The sequence below is a fragment of the Manis javanica genome, chromosome 6, assembly GCF_040802235.1.
Source record: "Manis javanica isolate MJ-LG chromosome 6, MJ_LKY, whole genome shotgun sequence".
Lineage (NCBI taxonomy): Eukaryota > Metazoa > Chordata > Mammalia > Pholidota > Manidae > Manis > Manis javanica.
In genome coordinates, this window is record NC_133161.1 from 4,215,146 (window position 1) to 4,230,865 (window position 15,720).

Consider the following 15,720-nt stretch of genomic DNA (forward strand, 5'->3'; position numbering starts at 1 on the left):
ATGAAAAGAGTTACCAGTATAAAACACATTTATACTCTTTTAATTTACCTGTGTTCTTTATGAACACTTTTGGATTCAGCTTACTGTCTACTGTCCCTTCATTCAGCGTGAAGGAGTCTTTCTAGCATTTCTTTCAAAGCAGATCCGTTCGCAAAAAAGATTCTGTACCATTGATAACAAAAGAAATTTTGATCAAATGTGTTAGACAAATATTGAACTTTCTCTTCTATCAGAAAGGTATTGTTGAACCTTATGAAAATGACATTAAAACATGGGTTCATAGCACAATTTATGCACTTGAATATTACATTTACAAAAACGTTTAAGACATTGTCATGTTCAGTCACTAACAAAAAAGTTTACTTAAAACTACTACAGACCATGTAGCTGTAAAACTAGTTAGATGAATACTCATTGGAGAGATAGCAAAATGTAAGACTGCGATTATAAGGTTATCATCAACAACAGTAGTTTATCAGAAATTCTTATGGGGAAGCTCAAGTTGAAGCAGAAAGAAGTTTAGGGATTATAGGAGTTTAATGCTGTTGTGAACATGTTTTTAATGCTTTTTGGGTGGTAATTATTCAATACTAACTCATTACCTCTTCAGTACTCTTATGATTGTAATCTGAAAATTCAACATATTTGTGACACAGTTAGTAGGTTAGTACCAAAATTATGTGTTTTTGGCATTTCTTTCTTTTGCTTTTTTTGAAGGATCTTTAGATTCATAAACTCACTCTGACAATCTGTTACACGAACCCCTTACGGCATACATTCGTGAGAGTAAGTCTCAAGGCCAATCCATCCAGATTTTCTGATTTTGTTTAATTTGTCAGGTGCCAAGCTGTAGAGGTATTTTCTGTCTTTTGGGTTTTTTTAGTACAAGTTGTCATACTCAATATTTTCGAAATGGCTGCAGTATTTGTAATAGCTCCCAGAAATATGTGAGGTAGTGACCTCAAGTACAGTTAATAGGACTGTGTACCCTCTATAATATATGTTTGAATATGATTTTTTATCTTTTAAGTGGACATGTTTGTAAAGTCAGTGAAACTGATTTTAATTCATCATTAAACATATTTGTAGGGAATCTAGTTCAAGGACCTTAATGACAATAGTCATGTGCAAGTTTGCAGATTTTACTTCCCCAGTTGTTAAAAATGACCTTGTCGCCTGCTTTGCATTAATCTGTAAAAGGAGAAAAGTGTTCTTCTACCTAATGATCTTAAACAAGGATTTAACCTTAAACCTCGCCTCGGTTTTGTTCATGCCAATCCAAGGATCTAAGAAATCCAGTTATTAGTTAATGTATGATTTAGAAAGCTTTGTTAATCCATGTAGGAGCTTGTTCTCAAAGACTTATTCTTTTGAGTTATGCTGAAAGATGTTTATGAACACCACCTCTCTTTCCGGAAAAACATTGTCATTTTTTTCCCTATTCCAAGAATTCCAGAAATGCCCTGAAGTATGTCACAGTTACCCTCTGACCAGAGGCCTGTATCCCATCTCTGAGGAGTCCTAGCCCTTTTGCTTCAGAATACGTTACAGTTCTCTTACCTTAAATCTGCACTGGGCTCTCCATGTGGCCTCATGCAACTGCTATTGAGTTTCTTTACTTTTTAGATGAGAGCAAACCAGCGATGCTTTTTCTCATTGCCTGTGTTCCCTGCCGTCCTGCAATCTGACGCCTGCCCTCCCTTTGCTCAAGAGCAGTGAGTGCCTCTACAGGCCCTTCCCACATTGTCTTGAGTTTCTGAAGTTCGGTTCATAAAATAACATTTATATTAAATGTGCTTTTGCAAACAACATGTTTACTGCTGTAAGGTCAGATCCAGGACCAACTCCCTACCTCTCCCCTGCCATTTTTTTCATTTTCGGAACGTTTTTGCTGCTTATAGTATTTCTTACTCTTTCTTTCCTTGAAACCTTTTGTGCTCCATATCATTTTTCCTCCTGATTAATTTTTTTATTAAGCTATTATTGATATACACTCTTTTGTAAAAATTTTTATTAAGGTATTATTGATATACACTCTTATGAAGGTTTCACATGAAAAAACAATGTGGTTACTACATTTACCCATATTATCAAGTCCCCACCCATACCACAGTGCAGTCACTGTCCATCAGTGTAGTCAGATGCCACAGATTCACTGCTTGCCTTCTCTGTGCTACACTGTTCTCCTCGTGGCCCCCCACACCGTGTGTACTAAACATAATACCCCTCAGTCCCCTTCTCCCTCCCTCCCCACCCGCCCTCCCCGACCCCTCCCTTTGGTCACCGCTAGTCCCTTCTTGGAGTCTGTGAGTCTGCTGCTATTTTGTTCCTTCAGTTTTGCCTCATTGTTATACTCCACAAATGAGGGAAGTTATTTGATATTTGTCTTTCTCTGCCTGACTTATTTCACTGAGCATAATACCCTCTAGCTCCATCCATGTTGTTGCAAATAGCAGGATTTGTTTCTTTCTTATGGCTGAATAGTATTCCATTGTGTATATGTACCACCTCTTATTTATCCATTCCTCTACTGCTGGACACTTAGGTTGCTTCCGTATCTTGGTTTTTGTAAATAGTGCTGCAATAAACATGGGGGTACATATGTCTTTTTGAGTCTGAGAAGTTGTATTCTTTGGGTAAATTCCAAGGAGTGGGATTCCTGGGTCAAATGGTATTTCTATTTTTAGTCTTTTGAGGAACCTCTATGTTGCCTTCCACAATGGTTGAACTAGCTTACATTCCCACCAGCAGTGTGGAGGGTTCCCCTTTCTCTGCAGCCTTGCCAGCATTTGTTCTTAGTTTTTTCGATGCTGGCCATCCTTACTGGTGTGAGGTGATATCTCATTGTCGTTTTAATATGCATTTCCCTGATGATTAGTGATGTGGAGCATCTTTTCATGTGCCTGTTGGCCATCTGAATGTCTTCTTTGGAGAACTGTCTCTTCATATCCTCCGCCCATTTTTTAATCGGGTTATTTGCTTTTTGGGTGTTGAGGTGTGTGAGTTCTTTATATATTTTGGATGTTAACCCCTTGTTGGATATGTCATTTACAAATATATTCTCCCATACTGTAGGATGCCTTTTTGTTCTGTTCATGGTGTTCTTTGCCATACAGAAACATTTTAGTTTGATGTAGTCCCGTGTGTTCTTTTTTGCTTTTGTTTCCCTTGCTCAAGGAGATGCGTTCAGGAAGAAGTTGCTCATGCTTATATTCAGGAGATTTTTGCCCATGTTGTCTTCTAGGAGTTTTATGGTTTCATGACTTACATGAAGGTCTTTGATCCATTTCGAGTTTACTTTTGTGTATGGGGTTAAACAATAATCCAGTTTCATTCTCTTGCATGGAGCTGTCCAGTTTAGCAACACCAGTTGTGGAAGAGGCTGTCCTTTCCCCATTGTATATCCATGGCTCCTTTATCGTATATTAATTGACCGTATATGCTTGGACTTATATCTGGGCTCTCTAGTCCATTCCATTGGTCTGTGGGTCTGTTCTTGTGCCAGTACCAAATTGTCTTGATTACTGTGGCTTTGTAGTAGAGCTTGAAGTTGGGGAGTGTAATTCCCCCTGCTTTATTCTTCCTTCTCAGGATTGCTTTGGCTCTTTGGGGTCTTTTGTGGTTTCCTCCTGATTTTTTAAATCTGTCTTCATGCTGACTGCTCTGACTGTGGTTCTATCTCAATAATTGAGTTTCTGGCCCTGTATTCTTAATTTTAGGTTCACACCCACCCACCAGAGAGCTTCTTGTTCTCTACCTCTGTGTAGCTTACTTCCAGATTGCTGTATATAGCCTCTTATTATCTAGAATCTGAAATCCTAATGGCTATAGGACATTTTTATTTTGTGAGACCTAGAGATACATCTTAACATACTGTTTTGAAAACTAAATTTTTGGGGGATGTTTATGTGATCATGTGAATTTAAAGTCCCTAGTTTGCTTATGTCTTGGATTCATACTGGTACTTCCAAGCCTTTTAAATTAGAAAAGAACTTTCAGATCCCCAATATAGGCTTCCCCGTGCCTTCTAACTAAATGAAGGGGACCAAGTGTCAGCCCTGCTTGGGCCTGGGGCAGCCAGTGGGGCCTGACTAGCCCTGGACACTTTGTTCCTGCCCTTCCTTCCCTTCCTGTGCTGGTCTCTTTCCAAGCCTTGGACTTGGGGCTTCATACTTGCCAGACTCTGCTAACCTAGGACTCCTCACCAGACTGGCTTCCTTTCTTAATGCCATTGTTATAAAGCTGACGTTTGGTCCTTTAATCCTCACTAAATCATGACTTACATTTTCATCTTTACTTGTCTCTCAGGAAGTTCCAGAAGAAAGTATCTAATGAACTGCATTCAGAAAACACTATGTTTTGTGCTGGGGAGAGAATATTCAAGTTCTAACCTTAAAGTAGTGAACTAGAAATATAATCCAGTAAATAATCAAAGTTTACCATGTATAGCATGGTGAATGTGATGATGGGAGATAATAAAGTTTGCTTTTCGTATCTGTTGATACTAGGATCAAGTGAGATATCATGAAGTTGTGCCTTTTCATTTGTAAAGAAAGGTGAATTGCTGCTGATCAGCCTCGGGAAGTAGAGGGAGGATTCGGTGCAGTCTGCTGGCTGGGTTCGCCATCAAGTGTCTGCATGGTCCGTCGTGTCCTACAAACCGCTTTCAGATTAATCTTGCTGTTTTCCTTGCTTTCACACTGTTAATACTGGTTCTGCATTAGCATTTCTTTATCTAGTCTGTGTCGTTTATTCTCTTTCTATAATAGAGGCAGTAAGAGACTTCAGGACAGGGAGAGGACTTCAGCTTAGCTCCTTAGTAATACACTAGGAGAGAGTACACTGAACATCTGGGTTAAATGTAGTTTTAGTCACTATGTTAGCTTTTAATAAGAGCACCTATGAACAACTGTGAATATGAAAAGAGTTTTATTCCTTGAGGCTTGAATCTTGGGTGGTGAGGGGGATTCTCTGTAATAAGAATTTTGAATGGCAAATTGTATGTCTAAGATGATAGTGGAAATGGACTGAACTTTATAATACCTTAAATATGGTATGGTGGCAGCTTGCTAGATTTCTTACACGTTATTTGTTACTGTTCCAACATACAATGGTTTGTTAGTAATAATAGGAAATAAAAGTAACTGGATTCTCAGATAGACTAATTTGAGGCCTAAGAATGTGCATTTTTAACACAGTGTTTCTAATTACGTGGTTCAGCCATAAATTAAATGGCAAACAAAATAGCAGGAATTAGAAGGCTACTCTTTAGAGTAGATTTTGAAAAGCTCTGGAGGCAGGACAGTTTCCTCCAGTGTTTTACTTAGTCTGTGCTGTCCTCAATGAAAGAGAATTACTAAGACCTATATAGAAAGAGATTTGGAGTTTTAAAGTTGAGAGTAGCTGACTTTCGTTTATAAGGCTAGGAAAGTAACCTACAAGGCTGTTGTCATTGCAGCTGGACAGGTTATAGCAGAGTAACTGAAGGCAGTCTGGCAGGGCGCAGGGCTGTTCCCAGGTGAAGGCAGGCTGGGCATAGCTGGTGGGGGCCCCATATTGTCATCGGAGTCCTGGGCACCCCCCTGTCTTCGTCCTCCACCCCCATAAGGATCCACTGCCACTCCTTAGAGTCCACCCCTCATCCCCCAAGGGCCCACCTCAGGTCAGTAGATTTTTGAAAGGCCCTAGATCTTGTGGCACATTATTCTTGCTTCTGTAGTATTGCCAATGCCACACTAAAGCATGTGCACAGGGACCCATCCCCAGGGATTCCCTGAGGACCCTTGCTTTTCAGCCTTGACATTCTGTCACATTCTCTTGATTATGATTAATAACTGAAGCCTTGAAATTTAGTGATTTTCTTTTAATTTCCTTATTTATTGGTTAATGTGGCTCTATTCTGGCAGATTTTCCTTCACATTCCAGTAAATTTTTAGAAACTATTTTTGTAGACTTTTCATTTTATAGCCTACTATTATTGTGCTGCTGCATTTTGACTGATATTTTTAAATTTTACACAGGTGATATTCTTGAATTTCATGGTCCAGAAGGAACAGGAAAAACAGAAATGCTTTATCATTTAACAGCACGATGTATACTACCAAAATCAGAAGGTGGACTGGAAGTTGAAGTCTTATTTATTGATACAGATTACCACTTTGATATGCTCCGGCTCGTTACAATTCTCGAGCATAGGCTTTCCCAAAGTTCTGAGGACACTGTGAAGTGCTGCCTTGGAAGGTTCTTTCTGGTGTGCTGCGGTGGCAGTACTCAGCTCCTCCTTACGCTTCACTCGCTAGAAGCTATGTTTTGTAGTCACCCATCTCTCTGCCTGTTGATTGTGGATAGCCTGTCAGCTTTTTACTGGATAGACCGTGTCAATGGAGGAGAAAGTGTCAACTTACAGGAGTCTACTCTGAAGAAATGTTCTCAGTTACTAGAGAAACTTGTAAATGAGTATCGCTTGGTTCTTCTTGCAACAACACAAAGTATAATGCAGAGAACCTCAGACTCAGCAGAAGGGCCGTCCTCCGCCTCTAACCGTCCAGGTGGTGTGGACATGGACTATAGACCCTACCTCTGTAAGGCGTGGCAGCAAATAGTGAAGCACAGGATATTTTTCTCCAAACAAGATGATTCTCAAGCCAGCAAACAATTTTCTTTGGTTTCACGTCATTTAAAAAGTAATACTCTAAGAAAACATTTATTTGTTATTGGAGAAAGTGGCATTGAGTTCTGTTGATATGTATCATAAAAATAGATTTATTGTAGGATAGTACCCCAAAATTAAAATGTCCGTAATAAGCTAAGATGATTCTATTCTATAGTTTTAAACTCTAGAGGAATAAACAGAACAGTATTTCTACACAGAATGGATTTCTTAAACTAGTACTGTAAAGCCTCAGACTGTCCTATTCCTAGGTTGTCAAAGATTAATCAAGTAATATTAGCAATTAAGCTGTATATTAAGCTTGTTTTTAAAACTAAATAAAAAATAATATACACATTTCAGCCTAAATAAAATGGTCTTTTATAACTTCATGTCACATTTCTGGTTTCAGTTAAGTAGTTACTTGTTTAGGAAAGTTGAAGTGAATTTCTGATTTCTCATAACATAACCCCTTTAGGAAGCTGTGACTTTGTGAAATGTTTCTGTAGAGCTGTTTTTTTCTATAAGATGGATGAAAACAAGGATCCTATGATCTGCCTTTCACACCAAAAACTATGGAAAGTCAGAACATTCTGATCTGAGTTACACTGAATTCCAGTGTGGAGGTGTGTTGTGTTTGGGTTTCTGTGTAATTTTTAAAACACGGGGAAATAAGTTATCCATTCAAGGAATTCTGTGAAAATCATTTTGAAATTTCCATTTCATTAAGTGGTAGGCAAATACTGAAACTCTATTAGAACTGTGTGCTAGTATTTTCTTACAATTTAGAATAGTCCGGACATACCCGAAATGAATTATTTCCAGCTGAGAGCTGGTCACAGCTCTACATACTTGGTTCCAGTGATGGCCAGAATGGGGAGCTCGTGCCTTGAGCATGAAAGGTAATGTCCTATGGAGCAGGAAGAAAATTCCAGAACTTACGTTTATATATTTTAATCTAAGGAAAGATTAGATTATGCCAGTATCTGACACTCAGATACCCTGGTGTGCTCATTCAGTCTGTATGTCAGATCGTCACGTGTTGCATACATACGTGAGGTACTGCATAGGAAATGTGGAGCGAATTGACTGGTGGTCTCGAGGGTGTGTTCATCTATATACCTACTTAGTTAAAACTGCTAACTGTAAATTGACTCATCTAATGAAGATTCTTTTTAAGGGTTTAAAAGGAATCCTGCAAAGAAACGAAGATTGAAGGCCATATTCTTCATGGTGCAGGTGGAGTAGATGTAGCGTATGCTGTCTGTGCCCCTCCCATGTACCCTGCCCCTCCTGTAGCTTGCTGGCAGTTCCCAAACCCAAGGCCTCTGAAGGTGTCTCCTGGATGCCAAGACCCTGCTGGACTGCATGTTGGACAGGCTGGGCAGTCCTTAGTGGGTGAACCAGTGAGGGTCAGGATTTGGTTTATGAACATGCCAACATGCCATCTTCCTCACTCCATAGTAAGAGGACACTGAGGTCTTCTCATAGTGGCCTCCACAGGGGACTGATGCCCAGTTGCTCACAGCAGTAATCTATTCATTAACAAACTGATTTTTGCCTCCCGTCCTCTAACTTACTTCCCCATTCTCATGGCGCCTCCTGGGATTGTCTCCCTAATGAATGACAAATCCTTATCTAGGAACGGCTTTTATTGTAGGTTGAAGGGGGCCCAAACTGTCAGCAGACATAAAAAGTCCTCAGACTAAGAATCCTTCTAGACCCAGTATTTACTCTTTAGCCACGTTATGGAATTGAAGATGATAGTAGTCTAATTGGCAGTCAGGTTAAATTACATTGGATCACATTACTGTCAATTGTACCCATACACCTTGTCACTGATACAATTTAAAATATTATATACTTTATCCATAATTCATTTTTTCTTCTTTTGTGTGTGTATTTAATTATATGTAATGCATTTTATACACAAGTACTTTATAAATATTTGTATGTTAGGAGAGTATGATTATTTTTCCCCAAATGAGAGTGTGATCAATAAGATTGAGAATCTTGCCCTTCTCTAGAATACTACTTTTAGCTGTTAAGAAAAGATCAGAGTAGCGCAGAGAAGGTAAGCAGTGAATCTGTGGCATCTTGCTGCACTGATGGACAGTGACTGCACTGGGGTATGGGTGGGAACTTGATAATATGGATAAATGTGGTAACCACACTGTTTTTTCATGTGAAACCTTCATAAGAATGTGTATCAATAATACCTTAATAAAAATGTTTTTAAAAATAAGAAAAGATAGGAAAATTCAGTTACTTTCTATACCAAGCTCTGTGTGTGTGTGTGTGTGTTACATGTGTATATGAAAAACAGCAAATATTGGCAGAATTCTAGCCTTGAATATAATAGGAGTTTCCATTTCTTCTTTGTATAAATGAATGTATAAATGTTAATTTAATGGACTGTTATTCACAGATTTATAACTTATTCTTTGGGAACATGATTAAAAAATAATGAACTTTTATATTCACTTAAATTATCAATTATACATTAATATGTCAGATCGAAGACTTAGTTATCTTTAGAAGATTTGTTATCTGACATGTTGGAAGGAATTAAGAATACTGGTTAATAAATTCTTTTGAACTAAAACCTACACCAAAGGATTTTTTGAACACTAGAAATTTTAACACTTGTAAAAAGAATCAGGCTTAAGAGAGAAAGAAGTGGCACATCCTAAGTTATTTGAGAGAAGGTAACAGGGACGCTAGATAAAACCAAAAGAATAATGGGAGTGTATAACTGCAAATATTTATCCCATTTACTTGTTTAAAAAAAAACGGGGGATCATAAAATACTTTTCTCACAGGTGAATTTCTCAGGATCATTTGAGAATCTAATAAAAAAAGTGTATGACCTTTTTGTTGATGTGGTAGATGTTGTTGATGGATTTTTGTACCATCCTTGCATCCCTGGGAGGAATCCCACTTGATCATGGTGTATGATCCTCTTGATGTATTTTTGAATTCGGTTTGCTAGTATTTTGTTGAGTCATTTTGCATCTATGTTCATCAGGGATATTGGTCTGTAATTTTCTTTTTTTCTGGTGTCTTTGCCCGGTTTTGGTGTTACAGTGATGCTGGCTTCATAGAATGAGTTTGGAAGTATTCCCTCCTCTTGTATTTTTTGGAAAACTTTAAGGAGAATGAGTATTATGTCTTCTCTGAATGTCTGATAAAATTCAGCTGTGAATCCATGTGGACCCGGGAGTTTTGTTCTTGGGTAGTTTTTTGATTACCAATTCAATTTCGTTGCTGGTAATTGGTTTGTTTAGATTTTCTGTTTCTTCCTTGGTCAGCCTTGGAAGGTTGTATTTTTCTAGAAAGTTGTACATTTCTTCTAGTTTATCCAGTTTGTTAGCATATCGAAACTTTCATAGTATTCTCTACAATGGGCATATCTGATAAAAAAAAAAAACCTAAGGTATGCTGTAACCACAGCAAGACTAGATGCAGAATTGGAACTCTAATTGTAGTCATTTAGGGGGACTTCCAGTAATAGCAGAATAGGTACTTTAGACAAATTCACCTACTAAAAGTAAACAGAAACAAGCAAACTGGATAAAAACAAACATACATATTTAAAGTATCAAAGAGCTAATCAGTTAGTGAATTACTAGTCCAGGATGCAGAAGAGGAAGGAAATCCCGACATACTTGAAGCAGCTGAGAGTGGCTCATGCTTTAACTAGAACCCTAAATAGTAGAACCCTAGGATTGAGGCTGAACTTGGAGTAAACCAGCCCTTGGGGATGCTGTATCATCCAGTTTAATTTAGAAACAAACAAACAAACAAATAATTTTAAAAGACATCCTTGAGAAATTTTAAAGGAGGTGTAGCAGAAACAAGAATGGCAAAGTATTGGTAACTGTTACCCTGGTAAAGAGTATTAGGACTAAAGTGATCTCAGACTTTTGGTGCCCCCATGTCCTGACCAAAACAAATCCTCTCTGGGGGATATCTTCAGCCTCAAATTATTTTGAAAAGTGAATTCTTGAGTGCAGTGCCCAAAATGTAATGTAAGGTAACATAACAAAAAAAGGCAAATACTACAGATAAGAAACTGTAGAAACAAATGGTGCCCATATACACATCCACAACTCATAGAGACTTAGAATACATGGGAAGAGTGACCTATGAGTTGAAAGTTGGGGCAAATGGAGTTAGTGTCTGGCAGAGGGACAGTTGCCAGCATTAGACACTGTTGAAGAGGCCTCCTCTTACAATTTCTAGATTAACCACCCAAAAAAAAGAGGTATAATTTGAAAATGAAAAGAGTAAAAATAATGAGATGATATTAAATAATCTAAAGAGGAAAGAAATATACAGCAGGGCAAATTGGAAGGACATAATGAGACAGTACATTGAAACCCACATATACCACAGTTAAATGTAAATGGATTGAGCACCTTGGTTTAAAATAAAATTTCAGATTGAATTTTAAAAATACATATTTGCTATTTAAAAGAGACATGTAGACCTAATACAGGAAAATTGACCTAGTAATTTAAAATGAAAAACCATTGAACATGAATCAAGAGAAGGCTGATAGATGTATAGTAATGCGACACAAAAGAAATGGCAGCCTCTTCAACAGCTGGTGTTGGCAAAACTGGACAGCTACATGTAAGAGAATGAAACTGAGTCATTGTCTAACCCCATACACAAAAGTAAATTTGAAATGGATCAAAGACCTGAAAATACGTTATGAAACCATAAAACTCTTAGGAAAAAACATAGGCAAAAATATCTTGGACATTTTTATGTCTTTCAAAATAAGAAGCTGGAAGTTACCTTAGTACAGGTAAAGATAAACACTGATAAAACTTGCAATTCAGCAGGATAATCATAAGGTTTACAGAAGTATAAGGAGGGTAGATAAATTCAGATTCATGGTTGGAGATTTTAACACCTGAGTAATTGGGAAAAGTAAATAAAATCAGAAAGAATACTGAAGATTGAACAGCATGATCAACAAACACACCACCCATCAAATGCAGAATGCATTTTTTTAGCATGCTTGCAACATTTTTTAGTGACCATATACTGGGCCATAAAGTGTGTCAACAAATTTGAAAGATCAAAATTTAAGTTATCCAGTGCAATACAATTAAACCAGAAATCAGTAGCAAAAAAAAAGAATATATATTTCAAAAGTAAGGAATAAACTCACAAAATATTACAGATACCACAATGAATAATACAAAATATTTCAAATTACTAATGAACTTTACATAAAATTTAACGACTGTGGTTAAGACAATAGGAAATTTATAGCCTTAAATCCTTATATCAAATCAGAAGAAAAGCTAAATGATGATTTAAATAAGCATTTCCTTAAAGAAGAAAATGAGTAGCAAATTCCCTTCCTTAAATAGAAGAAATGAAATAATGAAAGCAGAAATTAATAAAATGGAAGAAAATTTAATACAATATCAGCAAAACCAATTGTTGATTCTTTGAAATGGCTAGTAAAATTGTTAATCCCCTGGCTAGATCAATAAAGATAAGAGAGATGATATAATATTCAAAAACCCATCAACATCATCCACCACATCAACAGAAAGGACAAAAACTACATGATCATCTCCATAGATGCTTAAAAAGCATTCAACAAAATTCAACATCCATTCATGGTAAAAACTCAACAAAATGGGTATAGAGGGCAAGTACCTCAACATAATGAAGGTTATGACAAACCCACAGCCAACACATACTTAACAGTGAGAAGCTGAAAGCTTTTCACCTAATATCGAGAACAAGACAGGGATGCCCACTCTCCCCACTGTTATTCAGCATAGTACTGGAGGTCGTAGCCACGGCAATCAGACAAAACAAAGAAATACAAGGCATCCAGATAGGTAAGGAAGAAGTCAAACTGTCCATTTGCAGATGACGTGATATTGTACATAAAAAAATCCTAAACACTGCACTCCAAAAACACTAGAAGTAATATCTGAATTCAGCAAAGTTGCAGGATACAAAATTAATACCCAGAAATCTGTTGCTTTCCTATACACTAACGATGAACTAACAGAGAAATCAGGAAAACAATTCCATTCACAATTGTATCAAAAAGAATAAAATACCTAGGAATAAACCTAATGAAGGAAGTGAAAAACCTATACCTTGAAAACTACAAGACACTCTTAAGAGAAATTAAAGAGGACACTAATAAATGGAAACTCATTGCATGCTCTTGGCTAGGAAGAATTAATATTGTCAAACTGGCCATCCTGCCTAAAGCAATCTACAGATTCAATGTAATCCCTATCAGAATGCCAACAGCATTCTTCAACAAACTGGAACAAATAGTTCTAAAATTCATATGGAACCACAAAAGACCCCAAATAGCCAAAGCAATCCTGAGAAGGAAGAATAAAGCAGAGGGCATCTCGCTTCCCAACTTCAAACTCTACTACCAAGTCACAGTAATCAAGACAATTTGGTACGCACAAGAACAGACCAACAGACCAGTGGAACAAACTAGAGAGCCCAGATATAAACCCAAACAAATACAGTCAACCAATATATCATAAAGGAGCCATGGATATACAATGGGAAAATGACAGCCTCTTCAACAACTGCTGTTGGCAAAACTGGATAGCTACATGTAAGAGAATGAAACTGGATCATTGTCTAACCCCATACACAAAAGTAAATTTGAAATGGATCAAAGACCTGAATGTATGTTATGAAACCATAAAACTCTTAGGAAAAAACATAGGCAAAAATATCTTGGACATAAACATGAGCAACTTCTTCATGAACATATCTCCCTAGGCAAGGGAAACAAAAGCAAAAATGAATGAGTGGGACTATATCAAGCTGAAAAACTTCTGTACAGCAAATTACACTATCAATAGAATAAAAAGGCGTCCTGCACTATGGGAGAATATATTCATAAATGATATGTCCGATAAAGGCTTGACATCCAAAATATATAAAGAGCTCACACACTTCAACAAACAAAAAGCAAATAATCCAATTAAAAAATGGGCACATGATGTGAACAGACACTTCTCCAAAGAAGAAATTCAGATGGCCAATAGAAACATGAAAAGATGCTCCACATCGCTAATCATCAGAGAAATGCAAATTAAAACCACAATGAGATATCACTTCACACCAGAAAGGATTACCACCATCCGGAAGACAAACAACAACAAATGTTGGCAAGGATGTGGGGAAAGGGGAACCCTCCTACACTGCTGGTGGGAATGTAAATTAGTTCAACCATTGTGGAAAGCAGTATGGAGATTCCTCAAAATGGAAATACTATTTGACCCAGGAATTCCACTCCTAGGAATTTACCCTAGGAATGCAGCAGCCCAGTTTGAAAAAGACATATGCACTCCTATGTTTATTGCAGCACTATTTACAATAGCCAAGAAATTGGAAGCCACCTAAGTGTCATTCAGTAGATGAATGGATACAGAAGATGTGGTACATATACACAATGGAATATTATTCAGCCATAAGAAGAAAACAAATCCTACCATTTGGAACAATATGGATGGAGCTAGAAGGTATTATGCTCAGTGAAATAAGCCTGGTGGAGAAAGACAAATAGCAAATGATTTCACTCATTTGTGGAGTATAAGAACAAAGAAAAAATCTGAAGGAATAAAACCTTGGCAGACTCACAGAACCCAAAAATGGACTAACAGTTACCAAAGGGAAAGGGACTGGGGAGGGTGGGTGGGAAGGGAGGGATAAGGGCAAAAAAGGGGGCATTACAATTAACAGACATAATGTAAGGGGGGGGCATGGGGAGGGCTGTGCAACACAGGGAAGACAAGTAGTGATTCTATAGCATCTTACTACACTGATGGACAGTGACTGTAATGGGGTATGTGGGGGGGACTTGATGACAGGGGGAGTCTAGTAAATATAATGGTGCTCATGTAACTGTAGATTAATGATACCAAAATAAATAAATAAATAAAGATGAGAAAAAAGCCACAAATAAGCACTATCAGAAATGAAAGAGAGGATACAACTATAAATTCTATTGACCTTCAAATAATACATTATCAAGAGTAATATTATATTCATAAAATTCTTAGAAGAAAACACAGGCAAAAATCTCTTGAACATAAATAAGCATGAGCAGTTTTTTTCTGGACACATCTCAGGCAAGGTAAACAAAATAAAAAATGAAGTAGTGATATTATATCAAACTAAAAACTTGTGTACAGGGAAGGACACTATCAGAAGAACAAAAAGGCAACCTACAGTATGGGAGGATATATTTGTAACCAATTTATCTGGGTGTTAATATCCAAAACATATGAAGAACTAATGCCTCAACACCAAGAAAGCAAATAACTCTATTAAATTCATGCAAGACCTGAACAGACATTTTCCAAAGAAGAAATACAAATGACCAACAGGCTCATGAAAAGATGCTCCACATCACTAATCATCAGGGAAATGCAAATCAAAAATACAGTGAGATATCACCTCACACCAGTCAGAATGGCTACCATATTAAAGACAAGAAAAACGAAGTGTTCGGATGTGGAGAAATGGAAACCCTCAGACACTGTTGGTGGAAATGTCAATTGGCGGAGCTGTTGAAAACAATACGGAGGTTCCTCAAAAAACTAAAAATAGAAATAGCATTTGACCTAGTAATTCCACTTCTGGGAGTTTACCCAAAGGAAACAAAATTGATTCAAAAAGATACATGCACCCCTGTGTTTATCTCTGCATTATTTACAGTAGTGAGGATAAGCAACCAAAGTGTCCATCAATAGATGAATGAAGATGTACATATACACCATGGAATATTATTAGCCATTAAAAAGAAATCCTACCATTTGTGACAACATGGATGGATCTAGGGTCTTACACTAAGTGAAATAACACAGGAAGAGATGACAAATGCCATGTGATTTTACTTATTTGTGGAATCTAAAAACAAAACAAAATGAGCAAAACAGTAAACTCATAGACATTGAGAAGTGAGTGGTGGTTACCATGGGTGAGAGGGTGGGTGGGTGGGGAAGGTGAGGATAAAATCTCAATTACCATTTAAGTTGTTACACGGACGT

The 15,720-nt window shown here is 37.3% G+C and overlaps 1 protein-coding gene across 5 annotated transcripts in view; it reads left to right on the forward strand.

Annotated features, from left to right (window-relative positions):
- XRCC2 (X-ray repair cross complementing 2) overlaps positions 1-15,720 on the forward strand; it is a 184,371-nt gene that overhangs the window by 12,824 nt on the left and 155,827 nt on the right. The window contains exon 3 of one of the 5 annotated variants that reach the window (XM_073238178.1): positions 6,021-9,012. The exons of the other annotated variants lie outside the window; for them this stretch is intronic. Within the exon in view, the coding sequence (XP_073094279.1) occupies positions 6,021-6,742 (722 nt within the window). The 3' untranslated portion in view covers positions 6,743-9,012. Of the gene's footprint in view, positions 1-6,020; positions 9,013-15,720 lie in introns of those variants that run through there. 5 annotated transcript variants of the gene reach the window in all.